Source organism: Marmota monax, unplaced genomic scaffold (genome assembly GCF_021218885.2).
Source record: "Marmota monax isolate L192 unplaced genomic scaffold, Marmota_monax_Labrador192_F-V1.1 WCK01_AAM20220418_F8-fsc00014, whole genome shotgun sequence".
NCBI classification, from domain to species: domain Eukaryota; kingdom Metazoa; phylum Chordata; class Mammalia; order Rodentia; family Sciuridae; genus Marmota; species Marmota monax.
Window position 1 is genome coordinate 4,386,606 of NW_026695222.1, and position 25,933 is coordinate 4,412,538.

The 25,933-nt window shown below is 37.4% G+C and overlaps 1 protein-coding gene across 11 annotated transcripts in view; it reads right to left on the bottom strand.

Annotated features, from left to right (window-relative positions):
* Nucleotides 1–25,933, bottom strand: part of Plcb4 (phospholipase C beta 4) — a 381,354-nt gene that overhangs the window by 38,432 nt on the left and 316,989 nt on the right. For 9 of the 11 annotated variants that reach the window (XM_058575386.1, XM_046433511.2, XM_046433508.2 and 6 more), the window contains 8 exons: nt 23,854–23,889; nt 21,366–21,507; nt 20,480–20,564; nt 20,004–20,128; nt 17,640–17,691; nt 15,950–16,052; nt 14,369–14,533; nt 11,765–11,969 (listed from right to left, as the gene is read on the bottom strand). In XM_058575386.1, coding sequence (XP_058431369.1) covers nt 11,765–11,969; nt 14,369–14,533; nt 15,950–16,052; nt 17,640–17,691; nt 20,004–20,128; nt 20,480–20,564; nt 21,366–21,507; nt 23,854–23,889 — 913 coding nt within the window. The remainder of the gene's footprint in view (nt 1–11,764; nt 11,970–14,368; nt 14,534–15,949; nt 16,053–17,639; nt 17,692–20,003; nt 20,129–20,479; nt 20,565–21,365; nt 21,508–23,853; nt 23,890–25,933) is intronic. The other 2 variants (XM_058575387.1, XM_046433515.2) reach the window with 1 other exon arrangement.

Genomic DNA, 25,933 nt, shown 5'->3' on the forward strand with positions numbered 1-25,933 from the left:
AAGTGTATTGGTACTGGGGTTGTTTTTGCCAAATTGCCCTCCCCAGATGCTGAATCAAATTATTTTCTACTAGTAGTATATGATGAGGTCTGATTTTGGTTATCACATGTGGCCCCTGAGAACATTTTGCCCCTTTTTAATGGATGTGGACAAATTAATTCTTAAACCTTACTCAGGGAAAGAATCACAGTTACTTATTTTTGAGAATTAATATTTAGGAATTTATCTATTTTAAGTCTATAGGCAGGTAGTGTGTAGTTGGAGGTGCAGGTCACTGGAGGGGGAGTCTTTCGGGGTTATATTTTGTTCCTGTTGAGTAGATCTCTTTCTTTCCCTTCCCGATTGCTATGTCCTGAGCTATTTTCCTCCTCCACACCCTTCCGCCATGATGTTCTGCCTCATCTGGGATCCAGAACAATGGAGTCAACTGACTATGAACTGAAACCTCTGAAACCATGACCCAAATAAAATTTTCCTGCTTTGAAATTGTTCTTGTCAGGTCTTTTGGTCATGGTGATGAAAAGGCTGACCATAACGAATAATAATATCATATCTAACAAATTTGGCAGTAATTTCTTACTATGACATAATACATAGTCCACCTTAATATCTTCCCCACTTAGAGTAGATTTGTTTGAATCAAGATACAAAGTCCACTCTATGTCACTGACATACTGTATCTCTGAAGTTAATCTCTTCTATTTGATTTTTATATTGCATGTATCCAAGACATATCAGGTGCCCTATAAAAATGTCCCTTATTCTGCACTTATCTCCATTTTTCTCCAGCTCTAAGGCTTGACATTCTCCTTTGGCAAGAATACTTGATAGAAGGTGCTGTGAATTCATATAGCATCACATGGAAGGACATAAAGCCTGGTTGTTCCTCTTGGGATGGTAAATTTATCCAGTAGGCTCATCTTGATCTCTGAATCTCTATAAAATATGGCTCTTTCCCTTCACAGCCAACTGCTGTCCCTCATGGTAATACTTTGCACCCAACAATACTGTTCACGGTACTGTCATCTCTCTTCAGTTGCATTTCATAATGAGGACATATGAAGCTATGAGAGCTCCTCTGATGCTGACTCAGCTCCTTCCTGCACTGAATCCCTATGCTCTGTGGTCACTAGTCATCTACCAAGAAATGATGTGTTAGGAGCAGCACATGAGTTTCCTCAAGTCATCCGCATGCCATGGGATGGGCCTTATGAATCACATACAGCACATGGGGATGCATTTTGACCAAGCCAGACTTTTCAACTGTGTCTGACTCACATATGCCTCTTTGTCTTTTCAACCACACTGTCAAAGGGCAAAGTGAGATTTAACTTTGTCCACTTAACTATCTTATCTTTCTCTGGATGAGAAGGTTTCCTCCAGTCTAGGCCTTTGCCTACTCTGACACATCAGGGACATTTTGCCTTGTGTTCAATTCCAATAGCACATTTCAGTAGGTGATCCACAGGGATGGCTTGTTAGGAAATATATACTTGCTTGTCTTTAATGATTGCATATACAATTTGAAGGCCTGAAGAGAGTTAATGACATTTTTGAGGGATAACTGGAAGTCCTACCATTAGGAATAACAGATAATGCTTTAGTCATTTAAAACCAGTTAAAGCAAGGCACTGAAGAATCAAACAATCCATAATCCTTCCATCTTCACAAACTACTGTAGTTTTTGCATATTTTGCTATGACTTTTGCACCTGAGTTCATGTTTTACATAGTTTCCTTAAAGTCATATAATCGGCTCTTTATTTATTTATTTTTTAGTAAAAACTTGTTTAAATTAACTTTCATGGAACAAAAAAAAGGTGATTACAAAAGGACTAAAGGTCAAAGATAAGGCTAAAGTTACTAGGTTATTGGAAACAGTTGTTTTATTCCTGGGAAATTTCAAATAACAAATTAAGATACTTTTAGAATATCTAATTTTGTCATGCAGTGGCAGGTACTTATTCTGCAGTTAGAATTATAGATCTATGCAGAAGGGAAACAACTGAATAATCAGGAAAGTTCCAACCAAATTTTTCATAAAAGTGTTCAGCACTAGGGAAACCAGGCATTAGCCTCTTTTCTATAATTTCTGCATTTTAACTCACTTTGTCCTCTGGGCAGAGGCCAGACATTGAGACAGATAGATAGAAAGATAAATAGCTACATAGATAACTGATAGATGACAGAGTGCCACACACCAAAAAAGGAAATTAATTTTTAATAGTCAAATTTGAAATAATGTGTCACTAGGAAATCAGAAGTATTACCTCAAATGTCAAATACCTATATACTTGGATAATTCTATTTGCAAATACTATTTATTTATTTTTCCTTGCCTTAGCACAGAAAAATGATTTGAAGAAATGCCTAAATAAATCTGGCATATTCTTAGCCAACATTTTGCATATGCAAGCAAACATAGTCTTTTTCTTTGGTGCCAATATGACATTTTACTGGGCTCTGTTCAGTTGGTTGGGGGTGAGGCCAGTGTGGGTGCCTATATCCCATTTAGGTAAGGGCCCCTCAGGGCAGTGGCAGGAACTGATTTTAAATGCTGATCAGCATTTTAAATGCTGATCAGCATTTGTTAGCAGGTGAATATGTCTAGCCTAGCCACACTGTACACCTAACAGGTACAGAGCTGCACACATAAACTCCTGACTCTGCAGAGAACCCACAAGGTAAGCTAAAATATTCTCGACCCTCCAAGGCCACAGCAGGGGCTCTGGAACCTGCCTATTTAAAAAGAAACCAATTTGCTTTATCTCATGTGCTTTTTTCTTCTAGGTTTAACTGAAGCTTTGCTTTTCTGTATTTTTAAAAAAGTACCATCTATTTCTGTCATTTCCAAAAGCTTCTCTCTTTTGGTGAAGACTCCATATATACTGTGCTTCCTTTTCCCTCCCTCTCTCCCATTCTTCATTCTTCACCTCCACATAGAATTGAAAGCATCAATTTAGGTGTCCCTAAGCATTAAAGAGAAGATAGCAATCCACTAATATAGACTTCCAGATACTCTCTTTTTGGAAGAAGTAAGGTTTTTTAATGTGTTTGCTTAACCATTGTTTTTCAAGGAATTTGGGTGTCTTGGTACTGAGCACCAAGACTCCCCCTTGTCACTCCTATGAGTCTGTTTCTCGCCAAGGTTCCCTCAGAATCTCCACTCTATTATTTCTGTAATCAAGAGATAGTGGCAGAAGAGAAACATTTTCCTAATGGCTGTGAGGTGATGTTAATAAAGATCAACAAATCTCACAACAAATCTCATAACCCTCTTACCTTTCACCAAATGATTAGCCATTTGTCACAATAATAGATCTTTCATTTTGCATTTCCTACAATAATAGATTTTTAAATACGTGCTCAGGGCAATAGTATCCATTGCTCAAATATGACTGGGAAATACTTATGCTTTCTCTTCTTGTAACATTCATAAGACATCTCAGGATACTGTATTAAGGAGCCTTTATCAATTGCTTAATATACAAATTTCCAGTGAACCTTTTTGTTTGTTTGTTTGTTTGTTTGTTTGTTTGCAGTGTTGGGGATTGAAGCCAGGGTCTTGACCTTCTAGGCAAGTGCACTACTACTGAGCTACATTTCCAGCCTCTCCAATGTATATCAGCAGAATCTATCCTGCTTCCTTCCCCTCCAGATCTATTCTTGGAATTCTTTTTCTTTTTCTTTTTTCTTTCTTTTTTTTGTGATAATGTGGATTGAGCTCAGGGGCACTCTACCATTGAGCTACAGTCCCATCCCTCTTTATTTTATCTTTTGAGAAAGGAGCTCACTAAGTTGCCCAGGCTGGCCTTGAACTTGCTATCCTCCTGTCTCAGCCTTCCAAGTTGTTGGGATTATAGGTGTGTGTTCCCATGCCCAGCTCTTTTTGGAGTTCTATTTTTAGTAGCTGAGAAAAGGCCATAAAAAATATATTACATGTGTGAGGTCCTGGGTTTAAGCTCTTGCTCCAAAGAAATAAAAGATAATACTATGAGCCTGCAAATTGAGTTTTCAGTACATATTGAATAGAAAGAATATGACATTATGACATTTTGGCATTCACTAAGGAGAAGACAAAGTCCAGCAACTTTAACTTGCATCAAGAAGTCCTGAGATCCCTACATCAGGAATGGCACTTTAATTGAGGATGCTCCTTCTCTGGAAATATCTGGTGTAAGAAACAGCCATCTATCTTTGGAAAGGGTTGGAAAACAACCGCGTGAGGTTGTGGGCAGAGTGAAGGAGAAACATGCCTCCTACTCCGGGATGTATCTTTAATCATAGGGGAGGCGGAAAGGGGGAAGCAGGCAAATAAACAAATGGTCACTTCATCCTGCTTTATGTAAAATAGCCGATCTGCAGAAGAGGAGACAAAATCTACAGCTATAAGAAGTAATGATGAGCACTGCTTCAGGAACATAATCTGGAGAGGGCCAGGAAACAGCTCAGCGTGTCATTTAAATATAAAGCGGAGGCTCCATATATTCTGGAACTGTTTAGTAATAACAAAAGGACAGAAAATGAAAAAACCCATTCAAATCAACAGTGAGTGGGAAAACAGAAATTCTGACACTCATTTAATTGTCACTGGCCCTGCAACTGTTTCCTGTCCCCAACAGCAATGGCTAATGGTGACAAAGCTGCATGATGAGTAAATTCCCTTGTCAGCAGCGTGTGCACCCACAGACAAAGCAACAGAGACAACCCCCATGCTCTTAGTCCCACTGACTTTGACAAAGGCAGAATGGCCCTTAGCACCCAACCTAGAATTTCTATTTTGTATGCGAATGTGGGAGTAAAAGATAGGACTCATTTTTTTTCATGTTCAGTAGCAAAATAATATTGAAAGGATTAAGACAAAGCTTTTTCACTCATTCCGAGTCATCTGTTTCCTAAATATTACCATTTTCTTTATTATGCCAAAATTTAGTTGCTGACTAAGAGAATCATTACAGTTTGCATCCGGACTGCTGAGAAACAGAATTCTCAATGAAAGTTCCGACGTTCAAGTTAGCCATGTGCTATATGCTCTGAATGTGGTCTGTCCCCATCAAAACTCACATTGAAATTTAATTGTCAATGTGATGATACTGAGAAGTGGTAGGGGCCTGTAAGAGGTGTTTAGATCATGGAGGCTCCATGCTCATGAAGGGATTAATGTAGTTTCTGTAAGAGCGGGTTATCTTGAAAGCATGTGATTGTAAAAGTGTCCAGTCCCAATTGTCCCCTCATTTCTTTGTAAGCTCTCACTGGCCCTTCTGTTTTTTCCATCATGCATGGAAAAACACAATGACCTCATCAGAAGCCAAGCAAATGTTGCTGCCCTTTCTTGGACTTCTAGCCTCCAGAACTTTGAATTAAGCCTCTTTTCTTTATAAAGTACCCAGTCTCAGTTGTTCTGTTATAGCAATAGAAAATGAACTAAGATTCCTATTGGTTCTGTTATATTTTTGTGTGTTTTGGGAGTTATTAAACAGTAGTAATGAGGAGAGATTTGATTGCCTCTGTTTTCTAGGGGGCAAGGAAGGAAAACAGATAACTCATGAGAGTGAAAGAGGAGCAGATGAAGAAAAGGGGCTCTGGAGCTATCTCATGTTGAGAGGTAGCTGGGTCAGCCAGAGTTCAAAGTCTCTACAGAGTTCCAGATGCAGGAGGTCAGAATTAATTAGGAACAATTACAAAAGCAGCAAAGTTCCTCATCTGTAGGAATCCATCACCATACAGTGACCTCATGGAATAGAACTCCAAAAAATAAGCGACCAGGAACTCCTGTACACTCTTGTCTAAACTTGGAAAGTCCTTAGGAATGTTTTTCTTGTTTCTGTAAAATGATGCCACCACCTGACATTGCTACCAATGCATTAGAATTCTGAAACTTCTTAGTCGGCACAGGATTAAGAGATTTTTCTTAGGATGACCATGACACATTTATTGACTGGCATTTCATACAAACTAAAGGGTAAGTTATGGTGAATGAAGAAAATAGAACCAATGGATTTTTCTTTACCTTGTTAAAAATACACAAAAAGGAAAAGAAAATTAATGGAGGGACTGCTATGGTCAGTATTGTTCCAAGAGCTCATTTGATCCTCGTTTTTTGAGGTGGGGACCAATGTTATCCAATAAGAGCACTAAGATATAAAGCATTATGCTTAATTCTGTGAGGTCAGATGGCCAATAGTCAGCAGTTCTTAGGAAACAGCTATGTGACCTTCGTGAAATAGCCTCCTATCAGCCAAGAAGAATAGTCTTTGAATCATCAACTATTATATTCATAAAACTTTATCTAGACATTAAAATTGTATCTGAGACTACCTTGGAGAATTATGAGAGGGGGGGACAGAAAGGGGTGAAGGAGAGAGATGTTATGAGTTGATTAAATTTTGATTTAAACAATTAAGGGAAACTAAGAACAACCTAATTAAATACAACAACCAAAAAGAAAAAGGGTACTAAAGGTGAACTTGTAGGAAAGGGATACAAGTGACCAAGAAATATATAAAAATATGTTCATTCTGACTCATAATTAATTGAGTTGAAATGATAAGATACCATTTTTACTACCACTACTAGCAAAAATTAAGAATTTTTTTAGAAACCAGAATTGATGACAGTGAGAACAAGCAGTGTGCAGACAATTTGTAGGATTAAATACTGATCCAATCTAAACAGCTGGACAGAGATAAAGTGGTAGAGCCATCACTGTGAGCATTACTAGGCCAAACTCAAATCACTGAAATCCAAAACCTTTTCATCATCAAAATGATGTGAAAAAAAAGAAAAGTTTTTTGATGCTATCCCATTTATTGATTATTTATTTTACTTCTTGCACTTTAGGAGTCTGGTTAAGAAATTCGGTTCCTAAGAGGATATGTTAGTGTGGGGCCTACAATTTTTCTAGTGTGTGCAGGGTTTCTGGTCTAATACTTAGGTCCTTGATCCACATTGAGTTGAGTTTTGTGCAGGGTGAGAGATAGGGGTTTAATTTCATTTTGTTACACGTGGACTTCAAGTTTTCCCAGCACCATTTGTTGAAGAGGCTATCTTTTCTTCAATGTATGTTTCTGGTGCCTTTGTCGAGTATGAGATAACTGTATTAGTGTGAGTTTTTTTCTGTGTCTTCTATTCTGTTCCATTGGTCTTCATGCCTGTTCTGGCGCCAATACCATGCTGTTTTTGTTACTAGCTCTGTGGAATAATTTAGGGTCTGGTATTGTGATGCCTCCTGTTTCACATTTCTTTCTAAGGATTGTTTTGGCTATTTCTGGGTTTCTTATTTTTTGCAAATAAATTTTTATGACTGCCTTTTCCATTTATTTCTATGAAGACCACCACTGGAACTTTGATGGGAATTGCATTGAATCTGTATAGCACGTTTGGTAGTATGGCCATTTTGACAATATTAATTCTGCCTCTCCAAAAATGTGGGAGGTATGAAAAAAGAACCTACAGAATAGAAGAAAATCTTTGCCACCTGTACCTTAGATAGAGCATTAATTTCTGGTATACATAAAGAACTCAAAAAACTTAACACCCTCCTCCCCCAAAAAAATAAGTGTCTGGAACTGAACAGATACTTCACAGAAGAAGAAATATGAATAGTCAACAAACATGAAAAAATGTTCAACATCTCTAGCAATTAGAAAAATGCAAATTGAAACTACACAGACTTCCATTTCACTCCTGTCAGAATGACAACTATTAAGAATACAAGCAACAATAAATGCTGGCAAGGGTGTGGGTAAAAGGGAAAAGTCCTACCATACACTGCTGGTAGGAATGCAACCACTCTGGAAATTAGTATGGGGATTCCTCAAAAAAAGGAATAGAACCACCATTTGACCCAGTTATCCCACTCCTTGGTATACATCCAAAGGACTTAACATCAGCATACTACAGTGATGCAGTCACATCAATGTTTATAGCAGCTCAATTCACAATAGCTAAACTATGTAACCAACCAAGTATCCTTCAACAGAAGAGTGGATATTGAAAATGTGATATATATACACACACACACACACACACACACACACACACAATGGTGTATGACTCAACCATAAAGAATGACTGTGACATTTGCCAGTAAATGGATGGATCTGGAGACCATCATGCTAAGTGAAATAGCCAGTCCCCCCCCAAACTGAAGATTGAATATTTTCTGTGATATATGGAAGCTAATCCAAATAAGGAGGCAGGGAGAACAGAAGTTCAGTAGATTATACAATAGGGAATGGAAGGGGGGATAGGAGAAGGAAAGACAGTGGAATAAATCTGACATAATTGTCCTATGTAGATATATGGAAACATCACAGTGAATTCCACCATCATGCACATCCACAAGAATGGGGTACTAAGTAGAATAAGATATATTCCATGCTTGCATAATGATATCAAAATGGATTCTACAGTCATGTATAACTAAAAAGAACCAAAAAACTTAAAAGAAAATTGCCAAGACAAAACGTTTTGGATTTCAAAACATTTTGGATGTCAGATTTTCAGATTAAGGATGGGTCATCTCTCAATGTCCCACTACTGAAGTCTCCCTCAGCCCACTCCAGCTAATCACTCTGTAGTTCAATGTTCTCAGTGCCCTTTGGCTCTACTACTCTTTCAACATTTACCATACAGTGTGTCACATTTATGCATATGAATAAACCATATATATATATATATATATATATATATATATATGTGTGTGTGTGCACACAGGTGGAAAATTCTTCAGGGTAAGTATATACCACTTTTTCAGCTTTACATTTCTTCTTTGTTATTTGTATAGTAGATACTAAACAATAACTACTATACAAATATCTTAAAGAAGAAAAAATGGTTATAAAAACAGTTACAAACTATTTCAGTGAATACATCAATGAAATACCAATGTATTCTTTAAATAGGTAAATGTTGGAAAAATTTTTATCATACACTTGCTATTCAGCAACCTGTACCTGAAGCTTTAAATACTCATGTACTCCTTGGTGTGATAAATCCATTTCAAAGAATTCATCTTCAGGAAATGATGACAAATATTTCTAAAACCTTATATTTAGGGTTCTAAGGTTCAATAATCTTTCTTTTTCTTTCTTTCTTTTTTTTTCTTTCTTTTTTTAGTACCAAGGATTGACCTCAGGGGCACTCAACTACTGAGCCACATCCCCAGCCCTATTTTGTATTTTATTTACAGACAGGATCTCACTGAGTTGCTTATCAATATTGTTTCTAAGAGACAAAAGTGGAAATGACTTCATTGTTTTTCAGAGACTAAACTAGAATAATAAAATGGAATCCTATGCAGCTGATAAAAATGTAAAAAAATATTTCAAGACATGGGACATTCTCCTTTAAGTGAAAAAAAGCGGGAGTTGGGGGCAAATGAGGATGCACAGTTAAGATGCAAGTTTTTTATTATAAAATGTAAAAATAAATGTGATAAAAGTAAATAGGAGTTCACCCTGGGCAGAGGATTGATGGGGAACTGTTATTCTCTTTTTGGGTCATCGAAATTAATTTCTGATAAATATTTTAGCTGCCTTACTTTTATGGAATAAACTTATTGTATGTATTTGGAGAATGAAGTAATGAATACACATTATCTTTCTTTAGTCAAATAAAAATGTGATCCTGCATATCAACACCTATTTCTTTCCTCTAGAAAATGCTGGTGTGTAATGATGCAGTCTCACTTTGAACTTGTTCCTACAGAATCAACAGAGAACATCAAATATTCTAGGAACATGGACTCTATAGATATCCTAGCCCACTGGTTTATTATGTAGGTCTGGATGTGGGAGGTGGCTAAGCAGAAGAAAATGAACACATCTGTACGTTCAGAGGGCATGAAGATGACCAAGAATTTGGAGAAAGGTGGTTCCCACATTCTTTTCTGGTTATCTTCAAATAAGGCCTTTAAACCTTGTAATATTTGCCCTCAGTTTCTTCACAAATAAAAGAAAGGTCCAGTGAATTCTGAATCAACTGTCTTTGAAAGTCAAATCAGAGGTTAAGACATCAACTGCAGAATCCCATCAACTGTAACATGGCATGAAAATTTCAAATACTTCTCAAATAGAATAGAATCAGTCACACAGACATGGTAGGGAAGAATACTTGTTGGACTATTATTCAAGAGATTAATTTGGGTCAATACTTAAATGCCAACACTGGCCATAAGTTGCATTATAAATACAGATATTTCTTCAGCGTAGATCTACATATGCCCACATCCATTCAGGACAATTTCACATTTTTGGACTCTCTTTGAATTGCCTGGCACAATATAGGAGCTCAACAAATTTTATTTCCCTCTTTCCTAATCAAATGGCTCCTTTCCCATTAAGGAATTATAGTTTCATCTGAAATTTAACCCACACAGGGGCGAAATTTTAAAATTTTCCACCATATGGATGTATAAAACTACTTCTAAAGTACATTAGGTATTTATCACACATTCTCTGCTTCCTACGCTCAAATATGTGGAAGATCATTTAAAGCATCCATTGATGCCTCCAGGCCATTGTTGTGTTGCAACACAGGCAGGATTTGGGGGTTTACCACAGGTGGGGACACAACTCCCAAACACAGTCCAGGCTTCTGGTCTCCTGTTCTGTTCCACTTATCCAACCCCACAGCACCCTTGCCCCTCCACTTTTATGGGTTCTTTTGTTGGCTGCTCTATCATGTTGCTTCTAGTTTACTTAATTTTGGTAAAAAAAAACAAAGTGGAAGAAAGAAGGAATACTATGGATTTTGAAACTGACAAAACCTTCATAGCTTAATTTACTTTTTGAACTTGATGAGTTGTATTATCTTTGCAGGTGACAAAACGAGATGTTTGAGAGGTTCCATCTTGTTCTCAAGACCACTAGCCATCAGTGGACAGTTAGGATTTGAGACCTTGGCTAAGGTGATGTGGTCACTCTGCTGGGCTATTTCCTTCTGTATGATGACTCTGAGAATATCATGCCCTTTTTAATTTTATGTCCCTAGTTTATTAGAGGTTAGGGAGAGTTAACATCTTTGGGTGTAGTCAAAATCCTATCATATGATACAGTTTGGGTTCTTCTCACAGATTACCTTAGAAATGCCAATGTGGGTTGGATGACTGGGAATTTTAAGAAATTATTGCCTTGTGAATTTGGAAGAAAATTGAGGTACGTTGTTAACCAAGTTCAATGTAAGATTGTTGAGTGATACCAATTGATAAGACAGTGTTTCATATCTTTTTTCCTCTCACTTTGGTAGTACAAATAAAACCTTCATAAAAATTATAGAAATTAATAAATATTATAAAAGCATAACATTTTATTGTTATTATTATTACTTTGGTACCTGGGATTGAACTCAGGGGTACTTGACCACTGAGCCACATCCCCAATCCTAATTTGTATATATTTAGAGACAGGGTCTCACCAAGTTGCTTAGTGCTTTGCTTTTGCTGAGGCTGGCTTTCAAATGGCAATCCTCCTGCCTCAGCCTCCCAAGCTGCAGGGATTACACACATGAGCCACTTTGCTGGGCAGCATAACATTTTAAAATAAGAAAAGACATTATAGATAGTCTATCCTTGCCCTTTCATTTTCCTATTGTGAAATATGAGGTTGCCATTTATCCTTACTTTCTTCAATATGACCAGGGTTTGCAGCATAGGCAGGAAGGACATCATTGTTATTCCTTTTTTTCAGGATAGGCTGAATATTTTACAATTCTATAATTTAGTACCACATCTGTATCATACTATAACCACCTGCTTATCTTACCTCCAAACCCATCAGGCACGTATGTTTTAAGAACAATATTGCAGAAAATTGTTGGCAGTGATAATGGTTTGTTTCCCTCATTCCGAAGGGAAATGTGTCGATAGCCTGCTTGGAGGCCATCCAGCGGAAGGATCCTCTGGCCAATCAGCTTGTTGTTGTCATCATATACTGCTATTCTCAAGACAGCCAGGTCTGGCAGGATCACCTGCAAACAAAGAACAAGACTTCTCATTGGTTTTTGTAACACAGCTCCCAAGAACCACGACTCTAAGAATCTGGACCAAATCCACACTGCTTGTAAATATACCTTTATGGTGAAAGTGAATTGATGATTCATTAGCATTTCTAAGGTGTCCTCTGTAAGCCACAAGACCAACGTACTAAGAAAGGTAATTGGAACAGGTTTTCTGGAAGTCATCAAAAGTGTTGGTTGGAATGAATATTAAAGATTATGACTCAAATCCATGTCATCTTTCCCCATTCCTCCTCGTGCCATGGGTGATACAAAGAAGACTTCCAGAATCAGTGACTTTTATTAACCTCAGAGATTGTCAGTGACAGAGTGGGGACTAATCATGGCAGCTCCTGCCTTCTAATCCTATAAACTGTCTCATGACCTGGGCTGCTCTGACATTTAGCACACCTGTTTTTAAGAATGTGTAAAGTGCCTTTGAAATGTTTCATTTGTAAAAGACGATCCATGTATTCATTTGAATTATCCTTGTTTCTTTCACATTTTTTGTATATTTAAATAGAGGAAGAAGCAGCTAAAAACATTAATAGTCCAAGAAACATAAAGATATGCTGATCTTAAGACATCTGTCATCCATAAACTGAATAAATGGACATAAAATCTGAATTCAGATGGCAGAATCTCTATTAAGATACAAAATAACAACAGGACAAAAGAAAATCCGATGTATTTAATTAGGAATGCCTTTTGATTAGCTTCTTGAGAGCAACCAGGACATGTTGGCTGATCTGAATGCTGTGTCTAGGCTAGGCAATGGGTAGCTAGCCTATTTACATCTGGACAATATAATTTAATTCCAACTCCACAAAGATGAAGAGGTGAGTCTAGTTAAAAGTTCAACCAACTGTCCTCACTCTTTTTCCTTATGTGATTGGGAGGTTTAGGCTTAAGACACTTCTGCCTTGTGATAATGATGCAAACAACAAAAGGAACAAGAATGAGAAAGGAGACAAAGCACTTGATATCTGTGAGAGGCAATTTAGCTTCTCAAGAACAGAAAGGGATCCAGAATTGGCATTTTGTTTCTGGGTCAAAAATATGACATATTAAAACTAAGTTGATATTTCCCTATTCATAAAAAAAGAGTACTCGAGAAAACTTTCTGAATTTCTACGAATGTGTAAGGGGATAATTACTTATGCCAAAGAACACAATTTCATACCCGCAACATATCCAGCTGTAACTAATTGCAAAGACCAGGGAAGAAAAAGGGGGAAACCACAGCTCATTCACCCCACATCACAAGAATGCTGATGGGAGTGCAAGGATAATGGTGTTTGGGGAACCCAAATTTCAAAATGGCCTGATTTATCAAATCCACAGAGATCTCCCTTAATTTGGCTTATATAAGCCAGTTACTGTACTCTAAAATGGATAATCCCTAACCTTTCAAGACAAGCAGCTGCTTGTCTGTGTTCCGTGACATATACATGGAGCAGAACCACCTGGAAAGCCTATGCTGAAAGAATTGAGAAATCATTTTGGTCAGAGTATCAGAACAAGTAAGAGAGAGAAAAACAGACCTTTTTGGCAGTACTTCCAATGCATGTGTTTTGTTTTGTTTTGTTTTTTTCAAAGCATCTTCAGTTGACAAGGAAATCAAAAGGGGAGAATGATTAAGAGATTAAAATCTGAACATTAGGGCTGGGTTTATGGCTTAGCAGTAGAGAGCTCACCTATTATATGCAGGGTCCTGGTTTTGATCCTCAGCACCACATAAAGATAAATACAATAAAAGTATTGTGTCCAACTACAACTAAAAAATAAATATTAAAAAAATTCTGAATATCAGAAGGAAGGCTGTGATTGTTCTTATGATCCAGCATACAGGACCGAGAGAAAAAAGCAAAACACTGAAAACTCACATATGAAGCATAAAATCTGAGTAGTGACAGGTTCCACACTTTCTGAAGGGACATGATTATATAAAGTGACCCATGTAATGGCATTTATTGGTCTCAGTTTTGAGTGTAGCATCTTAACCTGACCTCTCAGCTAAATGAACAGTGTGAGTCACCACCTACTTCAGGGGAGGGAAGAACTTCTCAAAGCACCATGGTGTCCACAAGTTAATTCACATTCTCAGCAGATTGTAAACCTCGAGCTTGAGCATTGCCACATAGGAGGTGGCCACCTCTAAGGAGGAAAGGCAATTTGGAACAGACCAAACAAAAACAATAATAATCACTGGACATAGATACAGAAGTTACCATAGAAGTTACTCATTGGAAGAAAGGATGAAAACAAGATGGCGTGTTAAAACAAGATGTCCCTCTATCAAGTAGGTTCTGTGCACTGAGATGTGGCTCCTGTGTTATCAGTGTGGCTTTGACACATTGACAATGTCCTACCTTCCGAAACACAAATGATTCTTCATTGTAAACTGGATTGAGCCCGTTGTTCATAACCATACGAGTTCGGAATTCCTTTCGTATGGTGTCGGTGGGCAGCCCATACATGTCCACTTCAACGTATGTGCCAATCTTCTTATCTGATAAGAACTGCCCTGATATGACCTTCAGCAACACAGACATGAAAGAGAAAGAAGTGAACTCAGTGCAAATATCAGTAGCAAAGAATCTCCAGGAAATAAAAAATTGTGTTTTTAGGGGGGAATTTCAATGAACAATGGACACGTATACGTTCTTCAGTAAATCAAAACATTATTGACCAAATACCAAATACAAAAATAAAAAAAAAAAACAGTTATTGGCAAAGGTCATGACTTCTAAAACTGCCTAGAAAAAGAATGAAGAAAGTATACATGGATCATATAATACAAATAATTAGTTTCCAGAGCACCTTTGTCTCACTTAGTATCCATGCCTAAGAATCAAGAAGTGATGGATTCAGGCATGCCCTAAGATCTCTTCACAGCTCTGAAATTCTATCATGCCATTACTGAATTCTTTCAAAAGTCTTGAAGAGAGACATAAGCTGGGCATGGTGGTACGCATCTGTAATCCTAGTGACTTGGGAAGCTGAGGCAGAAGGATCACAAATTGGAAGCCAACCTCAGTAATTAAGCAAGGCCCTCAGCAATTTAGACCTTTTCTCAAAATAAAATTAAAAAGAGGACTAGGTATATGGCTCAGTGATTATGCACCCCTGGGTTCAATCCCTGGTATGCCCCAGAAAAGAGAGAAAGGGAGAGGAAGAGGAAGAGAGAAAGGGAGAGGGAAAGAGAGAGGGAGAGAGGGAGAGGGAGAGGGAGAGACAGAGACACACATAGAAATGAAAGGAAAACAATACCAGGATTGGCCTATTTTTCTCAACCTCTTGACTGATGTTGACATTGGTTGTCTATGACCAGTGCAAAATTATAACTACTAAAAAAAGTTATGGAGTGACTGTTTTTTCAGTCACTCCATAACTTTTTTTTTTCATTTACTTAGCAAATGACTATAGCCCTTTATTAGTTTCCCCTCCATATTATTTAGTAGCTAATACTTTTGAAAGGTTTTTTTTGAGGTACAACTGGACTATCATAAATTGCACATATTGAAATTGTATGATCATATCAGTTTTGACAAGTAAGCATATCTGTGAAACTAACATTGAGATTAAGGTATCAAGCACTTCCATCACCTCCAAGTATTTTAGAGCTCTGTTATAATCTTTCTCTCCTTCCACTGTGTCCAGAGGCAATCAATGATTTACTTTCTATCACCATAGCTTACATTTTCTAGAATTTTATAGAAAATTTCATCATGTTGTAGTTATTTTTTGATAGTTTATTTTACCCAAAGTAGTTCATAATTTTACTAGTTAAAAAAAAATGTGTCTTCTATGGAAAAGACACAAGGAGGGGAGCGGATTTTGACATAAGTGACATAAGGATCTGGCAACTTGACATTAAATATTTTACCAGTGCTTTCTGTCCAGGACCATTTGCATATACATTTACATAATCTGATGATCAGGGGTGTTACCTGCACCGAGCATGTGGCTGCAATAACCCCATCCACAGGGGTTTCAGAGAAGGGATCAAATGTTCTGTCAGGCCGCCTCATGAAATCTGGTTTGAGCAGGTACCTGGTAGAAAACACAGAGGAAGCTTATTGTACTCATAGACTTTAGAAAGACAAAAAAATTTTAAAATGGCTTTTGAAACACTGAATCCTTCTATTTCCTCATCTATAATTTAAGATGTAGGTTTTTAGGTAGAGGGTCCTGAGGATGGAGGAGGATGCTTTTGCCCTTTTAGATAATGATGAAGAACATCAGAAAATAACACCTGCCACAGAGGACATGCTGTGTTCAAAGAAAATGAGTCCTTTCTGACTTGGCCAATCTGAGTCTCCTTCTCCATCCTTATAGAATCCAGTTTAAGCCAGAGTCTTACGATGTCCATGTGTTAATATGCATTTGGCTCTTTTCTTCCTAACTATAGTTTTCATGTTTTTTAAAGCACACAGCAGAGGAAAATGTAATGCACCCTTGGGAATGTATGTGGTGACTGTTTCAGATGACAGGGCTATCATTTGAGCACGTGGGCATACTGGCAAAGAACCATCTGTCAGGTAGGCAGAGGTATGGCATGTGTACTCTGAAGAGCCATTTCCTACCCAACCACTGCTGAAAATTTGCATCTTGACTGGTTATTTTCAATAATGAAAATTAAGATATTTCACAGGGTGAGCCACTGTCAAAAACTAATTGTCTGACAGTCTCATTATGGAGTGGGACAGGACTCCACAGAATTAACCCTGAGGCCTTTGGGCTGTGATCTGATATTATTTATTTATAGTAATGTTCAAGGACAGATGCAAGGAAAAAATGGCCACAAAGCTTTTAAATCTTTGTAGAATTCTAACTTCAGCTGCACACAATGGCGCATGCCTCAATTCTAGCAACTCAGAAGTCTGAAGTAGGAGGACTGCAACTTGAGACCAGTCTAAGTGAGACCTTGTTTCAAAACAAAAAAAATAAAATGGTCTGGGACTATAGATCAATGGTACAGCACCCCTGGGTCCCATCCCCAGTACTCCTCTAAAAATTCTAATTTCATATTTTTGTTTAACATTTCAGCATTTCAGTGGAATTACTATTTTCTATTTTATTTCCTGGCTCACAGATTTTTAAAAGACTGCTTTTTAAGTAAACTGGAACAAAATTCATAGCACTAATATTTAATAACCACTACTTACAAGACATGCAAAAGAATCAAGAGAGGACAAAGGTTTATCCTCAATTGAAATAAATTCAACCTGACACCTATGATTTCATTATACATGGAATTAACTTCATTTCTGTATTTGTCATCAGTAAAAGTACACATATTTAATGCTCATGTCTCTGGTTATTGTTCAAATGAGCATGGGTCATTACTTGCCTCAGATATAAAAAACCTCTGTTATTGAATTTATAGTGAGGTAATTAAGCTCTGGAGTATATATGATTCTGAAAACTTGTAGATAAAAAAATCCTGCATAGTAAAATGGGGTAGATGAAGAATGTATATTTGCAAATATAATCCATCTAGGGGTTTCATTTACTTCTATCCCATACCTCAAATCAGCTTACATTCACCAGCCCCTAATTAAAAATGACATGGATTCATTAAAGTGGTAGTAGGGAGTCCTGAAACTAGGTGACAACATCTTAAATCACATTACTCACCCGCACGATCCATTATACTCAAATTTCCCCTGATTCAATTGCATGGCTAAATCTGTCGAGAGACAAAAATAATTTAGCATCTCATCTCCCTGGATAAACAAGACCCTAACAGGATGATTTTAAACAATGGAAATCAGACTGTTCCAGAGGTAACACAGGTTCTGATTAAGGCACATAATTCTTTTCCATGTTTTTCAAATGACCTTGTGTTTAATGTGAATTAAGCATAAAGTATGTTTTTCATAAAGATAATCCCAGAATTCCTTTTAGAAATGGAATCAATACATAATATTGAGACTAGAGATATTTAACCTGCTGTCATTAGAAGTACCTATGAGTCTTATCACCCAGAGGAAGGCAAGGCTGGAGATACCCAGTAAGGTCAGCATGAATACAAAACTTGAATACAAAACTATGCATGGTGACATGTGCCTGTAATCCTAGGCTGGGGAGGTTGAGGCAGAAGGATCACAAGTTCAAAGCCAGCCTCAACAACTTAGCGAGACCTTGTCTCTTAAAATACAAAATAAAAAGGGATGGGGATGTGGCTCAGTGGTTAAGCACCCCACAGATTCAATCCAAACAACAACAAAACAAAACAAAAATATCTAAAACTTGAGTTAAGATACAACACAAGCCAAGTAAGAATAACATGAAATTGATGGCTTTCTCACAGCATTAGACTTAAGGAATATTCTTCTAGTGGGGCCTACTCTGTCAGGGCAAGGCTCAGGATTTTTCTTTTGCAGGTAGATAACGTTTGCTTTCTTTTTTTCTCATGAGGAAAAAAAAATGGTTAGTGGTTGGATTTTTCTTCTTCCAAATATTGTCATACAACCTAATATTAAAGAATAAAATACAAGCTGGCCTAGTGAGTAAATGCTTTAGGACCATGTAATCCTTATTATGGACTCACTGACAATGCAGAACATAACCTGACCCTTCCTTAAGTAGGTAAATCAGCAGTGTCATTTTGCTTTGTCCTGACAAAAACACTCAGGATTACACTGGTACCTGGTAACAGTCTCATCTAGCAAGGACTGTGGGGTCACATGCACAATGAGGAATCCCTTAGGGGGAATTTTTGGTCATGAAGGAGGCTCCCCCAAGAGGAGGGAAATATAGTCAGTCAGCTCAGGCTCAAGCCAGAGGGATGAAAGTCAAAGGACCTTCTAGTTAGTCCAGATAATAATGAATGAGGAAGACAGGGATTCTCAAATAGGGTCAGTACACTAGATAAGAAAAAGCTCCCCAAAATGGGAAACTTGGAAGGTATCCTCCTATAGCAAATGACTGAAGAAGAAGAAAAAAACGTATTTTTAAATCTTTGTAGAATTCTAACTTCAGTTGCACACAGTGGTGCATACCTTAATCCTAGCAACTCAAGAGTCTGAGGTGGGAGGATTGCAACTTGGAGACCATTCTGAGAGAGACCTTGTCTCAAAATAAAAAATAAAATGCTCTGGGATTATAGCTCAGTGGTACAGCGCCCCCTCGGTTCTATCTCCAGTACTCCCTTCCAATTCCAACTTCATATTTTTGTTTAACATTTCAGCATTTCAGTGGAATTACTATTCCCTATTTTACATATGTGTTTTGTTTTAACAATTGTAAAGCCATGCTAAGAATTACCCACATAAAGTTAAGTGGGTTTTGTGACATATTTCTATGTATTCTCTTTTGTTATCTCTCATCTTAATGTTGTGATCCTAGGCTCTTTACACAAACTTTGAAAACTTTTTTAAAAAAGTAATCCTTCTAATCCCAGGAAAAAAGGATCAGCATATTATACACATGTAGCCCATATTTGATTATACTTTGGAAGATCAATTTATAGATTAGATCTTCTAAAAATATATAACTCCTTACATATCATTTAAGGGGAGTTTTACTATGTAATATTCTGTACTTTTATGGTGAGGTGACACTGTGTAATTCTTGAAATTTGTTGAATATTTGCGGTAGCCCAGGGAACTTTCCAAAGGATAAATGAGATTTAGTTACTGTACCAAAATACTTAAATTCTTCTCACTCAATTCTTCTGCCTCTGGAAACAAAGATAACAAGTCTGATCCAAAAGTAAGAAATATTAGAAATATTTAGGAATAGAGGATACTATATAGCAGAGTAGTCATGGCAATTATGAAAATAATTTCAGTATAAATCAAAACATTGTCTTTCACTGTCTTCTTGTTCTATTTGGGGATTTGAATTTCTCACCATTATATAAATCCAGGAAAACACTGTTTTGCCATATGTTCGCTTCCCTGAAAACATGCCCACAGCTAACCGATGGCAACTCCCAACACCACCCTGTCAAAGTGTTCTCGTGGAATTTGGGGGTCACTGGGTATCAGCTCCTACCTGGGGTTTGATAGTTCAGTGAAACCATCTGGCATCCAGCGTTCCAGAATATCTGAGGCATGTAATTACTGGAATCGACTCTGCCTCCCTTGGGGTAAATGCGACTCATTTGCCGTTTGTTGTAACTGTGTAACTTATTAAGGAAAACAGAAAAAAAAAAGAGTACCACAGCTGAGGTAAATAAACAACATAGAGCTGGAACAACAGAGGTGCAGGGCAATAATGACCAACCTACAGGCAACCCAGAACAAAGTTCCCATTTACCAGTGATGCTTGGGAGAGAAAGAGACCACAGTTCACTCTGCAGACTTGGAGGACAATTTTCATTGGGCAGATTGTCACAGCTGCCATGCTCTTTCACACATATTATTTTATTACCTCTACAATCAAAATTATATATTAGCCATTGATTTATTTCAGAGACTGTTGCCCAACCAAATGTGCAACTGCCCATTCCACTCAACACCCAAGGATACTTCACGAATTCAATCGCGTGTGTCTTCAAGTAGCCAAGGCCAACTGATTCATTAAAAGAAGACATGTTATAATGAATGTTGCGTTCTGTAAGAGAAAAGCAAAGATGCACTCAGCAACCCTGCCATCAAACCCTCCCAGAAAGACAGGCAATAAATATAGCTACATCCAGAGTCCCCAGGCTTTAGTGGCCATGATCATGTCAATTGCTTTTAGATTCATTAATATCCTATGAATGGAGATAGCTTACTTAAGAAAAATAAGTGTCCTGAAATCTATTTGGAGTCACTAAACAAAGTATGTGTACCCCAATTGCTGAAATATGTATTTTTGAAGGTCATGATGCCTTCTGCTGCCCACAAAAGATAATAAAAATTTTAAATTCGTTCTTATGCTTTTGGAAACCAACTTTTGACTAAACATGTCTTGTGCCAAAGAACACTAGAACTTATAATATTTTAGCCCATTGATAAACCTCCCTCGGCTCCCCCACATCTATTCTCTCTAAACACTGGTAACCACTACCCTAAGTGCATATAAATAAAAAATTTACATGGTATCTCATAAATATGTACAAATATTTTCTGTCAATCAAAGATAAACCATGTTTTATTTATTTATTTTAAAGAAAAAATAAATAAAGCTGTCTTGTGAAAGCATACGGAATACTAGAGGCTAACAAGTCCATAGTCTCTCAGAGCCACCATGTGGCTGATGTAGAGAATGGCAATGCAACCCCAAGGCATGCCTAGGATTGTGGCTATCCAGCCTGTGAAACAAAAGTAAGAGAGATGCCCACCCCAAAAGAGGAAAACAGCACAAGTTAGGTTGGAACTCATTGATATTAAAAAAATAAAGATAAACAGATAAAAAAGGCTTTGATGTTACCTTCAGCCACATGGAAACCTTGAAACTTCACTGGCTGTGCATAATTGATCATGGTTGACAAATAGGGATGGATATTAGTGGTAGCACCTACATATTTATAAGATGCCATCCATGCCTGCTCATCCTCTACAGTAACCAGGCCCTGCAAACACAATGAAGAAAACAGATTAGCTGATGGCTTCAGAGGGACTCCCAGATACAGGCTGCAAATTTCCTTACTAAAGATAACTTGCAAGGAAAAGGGGAGGTCCTGGGGAATGAAATTGATCAAATTAAATTATATTGTGTGAATGTAGGCATATGCAGCAACGAATCCCAGTATAATCTGTAATTATAATGCATTGATAAACAGTTTTTAAAAAGACATTAAAAAGCTAATTTACACACAAATTCAGAAGCAAAAGAATGTTTGTACCTCAATTATGTTAAAAGATGATTTTAAAACTTAATCTCTATGATAGTCCAGATGATGCAAAAGGAGATAATCAGAAAATATTAAGTTATTTTATGTGTTTGGGTTGTTATTAGATTTTCAAGGGACTTTAAAACATCCAAGAAAAGATACTGGAGTCTTACAGAAATGCTGTGAGGTATGTACAGCAATATTATCATTCATATTTTCCTAAGCTGAGGTACAAAGTCAAAAACAGTGAATCTTAAATTTTAGTGTGTTTCAGAATCACCTGGAGCACTTGTTGAAACAGATTCCTGACCTCCATCCTTGGAATTTCTGCTGTAGTGAGTCTGGGTGAGGCACAGGGGTTTACGATTTTATAATTTCAAATTATTAAAAATTTTAAAATAAGGTGCTGGCAAGGGGAAGGTCTGAGGACCACACTGTATAGTAGCACTGTTCTACAATTTCAGCCACATACATGGTGGCTTATTTATTTTTAAAGGATGTATTTTTAAAATACCCTAATAAAGTGACACAGGACACATTGAAATTATATGACTTTGGAGGGGAAGAAAGCAAATTATTTTATTTATTCCTTGAGAAATCTGAACATAACTATCAAAACCAACAGAAATAATGCCTGTTGCCCCACTACTCAGGAGGCTGAGGTAGGAGGATCACTTGAGTCTAGGAGTCCAAGGCCAGCCTGGGAAACATAGTGAGGCCAGGTCTCTTAAATAAAAAAATTAAAAACAACAACAACAGAAAGTACGTTTAAGTGGTCAACATTTTGTTAACAACTTTGAAAAGCTCAACTTTCTGCACAGATTGAATCCAGGAGGATGCTTAATCACACGATGTAACCCATGAGTGAAAAACCAGTCAGACTATTTGCTTATCTTATTGATGACAACAATCTGAACATTCTAAATCATCAAACTGATTTCACTGATAATAGACTAAGATAAATAATCAAATAATGCAACTTAATTTTGTTTTTATAGATTTTTTTATTTGCAGTCCCTAAACCTCCATAAAAGGGCAGAGGCCCACATCTATTTCTTCTTGTGTGTTTAATGATTACAAACAATTCCTGTGCTATGTGCTAGGCACCAGCATGCACATCCTCATTAATATTGTTATTTGTCAGGAGGATTATAGTCCTACGAGTGACCACATGAGAAGACCAAGGCCTTGTGGATTAAGTTAATTTAGCAAATTAATGTTAATTACCAAACAGCCACTCTGTACCGTTGACTCCACTGCCTTATAAAATTTTACTCTGTCCCATAATCATTTTGGGAGATTTGTGATTTGATTTACCCATACTTCTTTCAAATTAATTGTTTAAACAATGAGAAGGCAGGGTCTCACTGTAAATAAGATAGGACCCTGTAGATAGCAAAGCAGTCTGCAGCTCCCAAAGGTCAGAGTCAACATAGAAGGCAAATTTCTGCCTGAGATCGTCTTCAGTCTTACTACTGTATAATAGACCAAACACACTTAACAAGACACTTAAAACATCATGATGAACTTTGAAGAGGATAAAAGAAAATGACAATGTTACTTTACCTTCCTTACAATAAGCTAATGTCTACTAACATCAAAAGAAACCTCCAGAAGGTGTGCAGTGGAAACTACCTAAGGATCTTCCATGACATGGATGCTGTGAGAGCTCAGATCACTTTTCTACTGTTCTACAATATGAATCTGATGACCTATTAGATCATTTCTATTTTCATATTCAACATGCTGATGATTATGCACCCCCTTCAAGGACTGAAATTTCTAATTCCAAATAAGGAAATATCTTATTGCATTAAACGCCTATTTTTTAGGATAATTATCTTACCTAGTTTAGTGATTTTTATCAGAATTTTAATCATTTTATTATTGTAATTAATTATTTCCTTTGAAAATTCTTATATTAGATGCATTATACCTATAGATGCTCAGCTTGGTATTCCACGGATGGGGGGACAGTGGACAGAGTAACAACAACAGTCCTTAGTAGAAAATGTTTAATATTAGAGGGCCACATGTGCGTGTCTCCTAATGAAGGCAAAATGCTCAAGAGAATTATTTTGTTACCTTTTTGTTGTTTTCATGTTCAAGGTCATCTGAAGTCTAAATTAGAGAAAGAAAATGATTTGTTTACTTCCCTAAAGGGCAAAATTACAAATTTATTAGTTATATTTGTGTAAATATTTAAATAAATATATACGAACTTATGATTCTATGTATTTGTTAAGATGGGAAATTAGTGGAAAGCCATGGACCAAAAGAAAGAAAAAAAGGTATTGCGCAGATGTGATGACCTCATGGTTTTATATTTCAAAAGAGCTGTATTCTTAACGCTATCTCCTTCCTTTGTTGATGGTTTTCACTCATTTAGATGCTTTATTGTAATAAGTTCATTAGTGACTTAGTCATGGGGCTTGGGAAATGAAAATAATCAATGTGGCTACGTCCTCTGACATATAAATGGCAGCATGAGTGGTCACTCTTCAGTAGCTCAGCATTCATGTCTCTGTATTTGCTATAGATTCAATGTTTGTGTCTCTAACATCTCTAACATTATGTGGTGGAACCATAATTCCCAATGTGATAGTATAGACGGTCCCCAACTTACTGATGGTTCAACTCAGGATTTTTTGAGTGTATGACGGCGCAAAAGTGATTTTTTGACTGTATGATGGTGCAAAAATGTGCTTCAGTTTTGATTGAATTCTTGGTATGATGCTCTTCTGGGAAGCTGGGTGGCAGCAGTAAACCAGAGCTCCCTCTCAGTCACATGATCCCAGGGGTAAACCACCAGCAATATACAGTGTACCATGCTGCTAAGCTATGATGTTCCATAGGTGAGGTGTATTAAATGCATTTTCAGCCTATGAGATTTTAACCTCACAATGAGTTTATCAAAATCACTTTGTAAGTCAAGGAGCGCCTGTATTTGGAGATGGAGACTCTGGGAGGTATTCTGATCATAAGCAGGGAGCCTCATGATTAGATTAGTGCCCTTAGAAGAAGAGATGAGAGAGAGCTTGCTTTCTCATTCTGTCTCACTATGTGTAGACATAAACTGGGCTCTCACCAAGAACTGACTGGCCAACACACTTGAATCTTGAACTTTGTAGTCTCCAAAACTTTGAGAAATAAATAAATTTCTGTTGTTTAAGTCATCCAGTCTTTGATGCTTTGGTTATGACAGCACAAACTGACTAAGAGAGCATTGATGACTTCATGTGGTACAATAATACTCTTTGAGCCTTAGTAGATATACAGCATTCTCAATGTACTTCATAGATCAGAAAAGGGAGAGTCCAATGGCAATGCTTCTTTGACTTTGTTCATCATTACAGTCTCCTCTTCCTGCCACCAAATCCATCCACCTACATCTTTGTCCATTGTAGCCACAGAGAAAATATCTTTGCTCCCATCAAGATCACACTTTCATATCACCATCATCCTGTCAGTGCTTGTCTTCTCAAGGAATTCCCAGGCATTCTCCCTTATTCTCCTGGAAGATTAATCTCTCCCTCTCTGATGTACCATCCTTGGCTGCGTGCAAGAAAGCTCCAGATTTCTTCACCCTACAAATAACACTCCCTTGACTCCTTAGGTTACCTTTAGCTACCAGCCCATTTCCTGCTCCCATTCACAGCAAAACTTCTCAAAAGCACAGCTGCTATCCCTTCTATGTTCCAGTACCCTTCCCCGCCAGCACTCCATTGACACTTCACCAGTGACCTCCATGCTACCAATCCAATGGACACTCTTGAGACTTGTTACTCAGAAACTCTACAGAATTCCACAGTTAACCACTAGGTTAACAGTGCTCTCCTAGTTTTCATGGGCCCTATCTTGTTCTTTCCTAGCTCCTCTCTTGTGAACCCTTTTTAAACTAGTGTTCTACTTGGGCCTTCTTTTCCACTCACCCCATGGATCATCTCAGTTATTTCCATGGATCAAATATGACCTGTTGAACTCCCAGCTCAACCTCTCTTCTGGATTTAGCTTATGATGATGCTAGTGATGATGATAATGAGAACAAAGATGAAAATAAGAGGGTAGCAGCAACTACACTTTCATAGGTGCTACCATGTGCCAGGCCCTTCTTCATAATAATCCAACAACAACAACAAAAGGATTATGATCTTCCCTTTGCAGA